Here is a 6,197-nt window from a genome sequence, read left to right as displayed (position 1 = left end):
ACTGGGCCGAGCTGATGAAGGGTCCCTCTGGTCCTCTTCCGTCAAAAATCTTTTTCGTTTTGAATTGTTTAATTATTTTGCTTCATCGGAATGGGATGACACTTGGTGACTTTTGTTGTTATTGGCTATGTGAACACACACAAAAATCATGGACATGATTCAGATATGTTAAAGGGTCGTAAAAAAAAGTGTCACACTTGTCTCTTTCGCGGTCAAAAATGACCGCAATAGGAAATGAATGGGAAATACGAAAGAAAACTCAGAGAAACTTTTGGTGGTAAAAACTACAAATCAGCCACTGTGCAGAAAAATAATAACAGCAAAAGCAAATGATAATTGTGTTTGCTCTTATTTTAGCCTAATATAAGTGTTCCTGATATCTGTTGCATATGCAACAATACATAAAATAACAATTACAGTTTGTATGTATATAGTTAAAATAATGTTTATTATTATTATTATTACATTTTTATTCCTGCTTTTACTTTCCTAACGCCACTGGATGGCGCTTTTCTCACTTAAAAAAAATCGATTTTAAAGGCCTGCACTATTTTAACGTGAAATGCTGCATTTATTGAAAAAAAAATATATATATATATTTTATACTTCAACATCTGAGAAAAAAACAAAAAAACAATATCGTTTCTCTATATCGTTCTAGTTATAGTTGTGGCGTGAACTGCTATTCTTTAAAATTGAGAACGATTTTTAGAACTATCTTTATCATTATCAAAAGTATATAATGAAAACATTATCCATATTAAAGCATAATTTACAGACAAAGCATTATGAAATAATTTACAGTCGCTGCTTCATCTGCCAAAAGACTCGAGTGTGTGGAGTAAATCTGTATCCAGTAGAGACTGCACCATGCACTGATTAAAAGGCTCATTCATTTTTAAATGGTATATTCTCAGCAAACAATGAATCCTTTACACGTCTGTTTTGCTGCGATATTAACAATAACATTTTGTTGACGATACAATATAAATACAAAATACTTCATCAATAAATAGCTTCGATACTGAAGAGATACGTGATTTAAAAACAGACCTCGCGACCAAAACGTCCGATTACAGAACAAATGACTCGTTTGAACCGATTCTTTTAAGTGAATCAAAAGGATGCCGTGCAAAAACTCTAATGTGATTCTTGAACGAATGAATCGGTTCTTTTTAGTGAATCGAACTTTGAATGACACTTTAAAGATTTTGTCAGTATATATATATATATATATATATAGCCTAGTTATTATTCACACTACACGGAATTGTTTTAAATGTATGTATTATTGAAAGTCTCGTCATTTTCCAATGTAATTGCATTTCTTTTCCTCTACAAATATCATCGCTGTTCTACCACATACACTCGACGATCGCCGTCTGTGTGTTTGATTGGTTGAGTCTGCCCGCTGGTTCTGTGTGTGTGCTCGACTCGTCGTGTCTGTCGTGAAGATGGCGGCGCTCGGTGTGTGTCGCGGGATCCTGAAGGAGATCCGGATCGCGAAGGGTTCCGGTTACAAACACACTCTCATTTATAAATATGTGCTGGAGCAGTTCAGGAGGAACCAGGTAACAGAACCGATAACGGCTGCTCGATATAACAGAGTGTGTGCGTCATGAGGAGATGCTCGATATAACAGTGCGTGTGTGTGTGTGTCATGAGGAGACTCCACTGAAACCGAGCAGGACGAGTGTATATTTATATAATATTTACTTATATTAAATTATAATATTATGACGAAATGTATAATATCTATAATATTACTATAATATTTAAAAATATTTGACAAATAAAAGTATATAATATAATTTGAAAAATAAAATATTGAAATGTAAAACAACCATAAATAATTAATAAAAAATAAGTATTTATAATCATGAATAATAATGTATTAATATTCATTTTAATACACCAAAATGTAATTAATAATATTTATGAAAAATTTATTTATTTATTTATTATAAAATCTAAACAATTTATAATGAAGAATAATATTAATATAATATTATAAATAAATGTTTTAAATATTTTAATATAAAAGTGTAATTAATAATGTATTTATATTATTAAATTATGATAAAAGTATTATACATTAATCATATTCATAATTAAGAATAATATAATATTTCTATATTATTAAGTAAATATTAAGTATTTTAATTAAATAAATTTACTTTTTAAAATTATTTTAATATAAAATAATAATATATTTATATTATAATTATGAAAGATAAAACAATTACAAATTAATTATATAAATAATCATTTATAATGAGGAATAATATTATAAGTATAGTAATATAATATTTTAAGTAAATGCTTTAAATATTTGATAAAATTGTAATTAATATATTTAGATTATAATTATGAAAAGTCAAATTATGATAAAAGAATTATAAATTAATTATGTTCATCATTAAGTATAATATAATATATTTATATAAATATTTTATATATATATATATATATATATATATATATATAAATATTTATATTATATATTACTATATTATATATTACTTTTTAAAATATTTGAACATAATAAAATAATATTTATATTATAATTATGAAAAGTAAAATAATGATAACATATTTTAAATAAATATCTTACTTTTTAAAATATTTGTACATATAAAATTCTAATAATATTTACATTCTAATTATGAATTAAATAATACAAATTAATTATAAATATAAATAATAATTTATAATTAAGTATAATATAAATATATTAATATGATATTTTAAGTAAGTGCTTTAAATATTTGAATAAAATTGTAATGATTTATATATTTATATAATAAAATTGTAATGATTTATATATTTATATTATAATCATGAAAAGTAAAATTATGATAAAAGTATTATAAACTAATATTCATAATTAAGTATAATATAAATATAATATTTAATAAGTAAATATTTATAATATAATAAGTAAATATTTCACATTTTAACATAAAAGTATAATTAAAAATACATTTATAATCTAATTATGATAAATAAAACTATTACAAATGAATAGATGTATAAATATATATAATATTTTCTGTGAATGTTGTATATATGTCTGCTCAGTGGTGTTGGGTCAGCGGTGAGTGTTTGAGCTGTGTATTAATGAGGGAAACATGACCTTCAGCTCATGAAGCTGCTTTTTCCACATTAAGATCCTGCTGAATGTGATCTGTGTGTGTGTGTGTGTGTGTGTGTGTGTGTTTCAGGTGACCGGAGCGCAGCTGTGTCGAGCGCAGGTGGAGGCTCTGCATGCGGCGCAGTCGTACCTGTGTCTGCTGAGCTCCACTCGTCTGCACCTGCATCTGCACCTGCGCTACCACTCGCACAGAGCAGACGTGCGCATCGACCAGGCCGCCGGACTCGTGGGGCTCCGGCTCCCCAAGCAGCCCGGGGGCAAGGGCTGGGAGACCTGAGGACCTGTGTGTGTGTGTGTGTGTGTGTGTGTGTGTGTGTGTGTGTGTGTGTGTGTGAGAGTGGCTTCATCTCTGTTCCTCTTATAATAAACAGACTCACTTTAAGATCATTATCGCTTGTGTCTCTTACTCAGTGGAAGAACCTTTCAATATGATCCACCATTTCCAGTGCAATGAATAAACTGGACTATAAGCTGATAATTGAACGTTGAAGAAGGTGCGTGTTCATGTCCTCAAACTCTGTCTAACACTCGATGGCTGCTCTGTTAAGTCTTCGTCGTCGGTTAGGAACCTGGGTGTGCTCTTTGATACCAATCTTTCATTTGAAAGTCACGTGTGTAGTATCTGTAAAACTGCATTTTTCCATCTTAAAATATATCTAAATTACGTCATATGCTCTCATTGACAAATGCGGAACAATTAGTCCATGCGTTCATGACATCAAGGCTAGATTATTGTAATGCTCTACTGGGTGGTTGCCCTGCACGCTTAATAAACAAACTACAGCTGGTCCAAAACGCAGCAGCTCGAGTTCTTACCAGAACCAGGAAGTATGACCATATTAGCCCGGTTCTGTCAAAACTGCACTGGCTCCCTATTAAACATTGTATAAATTTTTAAATATTGCTGATTACTTACAAAGCACTAAATGGTTTAGCTCCCCAGTACTTGAGCGAGCTCTTAACGCATTATAGTCCTTCACGTCTATTGCGATCTCAAAACTCCGGCCAGTTGATAATACCTAGAATATCTAAATCGACTGCTGGCGGTAGATCCTTCTCCTATTTAGCACCAAAACTCTGGAACAGTCTTCCTACCATTGTCCGGGAAGCAGACACACTCTGTCAGTTCAAAGCCAGATTAAAGACACATCTCTTTGACCTAGCATTCACATAACACATTATAGACTTCTATAATTCAATGTTAGGCTGCATAGATTAGGTCAGCCGGAACCGGGAACACTTCCCATAAATCCTGATGTACTCGTTACATCATAAGAAGAATGGCGTCAACGCTAATATTAGTCTCTCTAATACCTATAGACTGAACACGTAATATACATGTTCACGCCGTCAGCGTTTTCACAGATTCGCGTTTTTGAAGTTTACGCAGAGATGATAACGTTTTTCAAACATTTTCAATGCTTGCACCTTGGAACCTATTTCAAAGTTTTAACAACAACAAGTTTAAAACAATCTATACTGTTAAAAGTGCTATATAAATGAAGGTGACTTGACTCTTAAAACATCGCAGTAAACGCTTCATAATTCACAGAGGCCAGTGAATGAATCAGTCGCTGAGGATGAAAGCGTCTGAAGAACACATGAATGCATAAACGCAGAATCCTCTGGATTATTACCTGTCAAATGTAGATTTTCTGGTTAAATACAAACATTAATAGTGAAGAAAGACAAAATATTAAATGTCACAGATGTATGTTTACTGAGTAATCCACTGTTTTGTTGAAGAGGGTCAAAATTACAATTTTTACCTGAGATTTGGAGTCAAATTACAGGAGGACAAAATGATTTCTGTTGCATAAACTAATATCTTTCTTTGCATCAACTCAAATTTTGTGTTTAAATGAACTCAAAATTTTAAGGCAACCAGGTAAGGCTACTTTACCTCAAAAACCAACAAACAATTTTTACTGTGCGATTGTGTCTTTAATAATTCCTGTGCATGATGTTAATCAAATGCCACATCCACAATAATACGTTTTAATTAAAAAAAAGAAAAAGATTTCAAATGAAAATAACATTTTCTAAAAGAATGTCTTCACGTTCTGTCTTCGCTGGAGGAGAACAGTAGACTGATGACAGGTGAACGCAGCGAAAACTGTACAGTCTCGTATCGCTTCTGACAATATCCATGAACACACACACCTTGTCCTCCACTTCTGCCGCTCTACGCTGTGGACTGAGGAACAGGCCCGCTCCGAGCACTGGTCTGTTCATCAGATTCTACATTTGGATCAGTTTCAGAGATATTCCGACAAAGTGATTTTGTTCATCCTAACCAACATTACACAGGTAGATCTTTACGTTAGAGCTCTTCAGCTAGACGCTCCTCCTCTGGTGTCTACATAGGTGATGGCCCAACACATCTCCTTCCTCTTTAGCCAGAGCTAAAAGCTGCTCTTCTCTGCTTCCTCAGCCAGAGTTGTGAGAGCCTTCCGAAGACTTGCTCCAGACGCTCCCAGATCTCTCAGGAGATATGGCCTTTCTCACCACCTCTCGAACTTCACTGAGCTTTGGCGGGAGGGTGTTGAGCTTGGACTCCGGGGGACCTGGCTGAAGGGCTCACTTCTCACTGGGTCGCTATTCTGCCTCCTAATATGCTCTTCCAACTCCTCTCTAGTGACCTCCAAACTCCCAGACTCCTCCAGCAGCCGCCTAGCAAACCGGAAGGGGTTCTTAAAGAATTTGGCTCGTTCCTTTTCTTTCCTCTTCTGCCTCCTTCAGACAAGCTCTGCCCTCCGCAGATTGTCTAGTCTGTGCCTGATCTCAGTCCACAGGGCTTTGAGACCCTCCCTCTCATTCTGGTATGCTTTCTTCCGACACTTACAGAGTTGATGCCGCTCTCTCTCACCTCCCCTTTTGTCTTGGCACAGCCGATTTCTTGTTGGTAAATGTTCCAAACCTGTCTTTGCAGTCCTGGTAGAGAATGTCTCCAAACAGGTTGAGCCTTGATTTTGCTCCTCCTAGATGGTACACCTTCTCCTCTCTGCTTCTTAGCTCTGTCTTTTCAGGGGACTTTGATGAG

At 34.0% G+C, this 6,197-nt stretch overlaps 1 protein-coding gene across 1 annotated transcript; it reads left to right on the top strand.

Annotated features, from left to right (window-relative positions):
• The first annotated feature begins 1,414 nt into the window (after positions 1-1,414).
• Positions 1,415-3,541, top strand: fmc1 (formation of mitochondrial complex V assembly factor 1 homolog). The gene is made up of 2 exons (XM_084087810.1): positions 1,415-1,571; positions 3,225-3,541. The coding sequence occupies exons 1-2, from the start codon at positions 1,455-1,457 to the stop codon at positions 3,429-3,431; spliced, it is 324 nt and encodes a 107-aa protein (XP_083943936.1). The 5' UTR covers positions 1,415-1,454; the 3' UTR covers positions 3,432-3,541.
• The last annotated feature ends 2,656 nt before the right edge of the window (positions 3,542-6,197 follow it).

This window comes from Abramis brama, assembly GCF_963993115.1.
Source record: "Abramis brama genome assembly, chromosome: 1".
In the NCBI taxonomy this organism is placed as follows: Eukaryota; Metazoa; Chordata; class Actinopteri; order Cypriniformes; family Leuciscidae; genus Abramis; species Abramis brama.
This window is presented reverse-complemented; position numbering and strand designations above follow the sequence as displayed.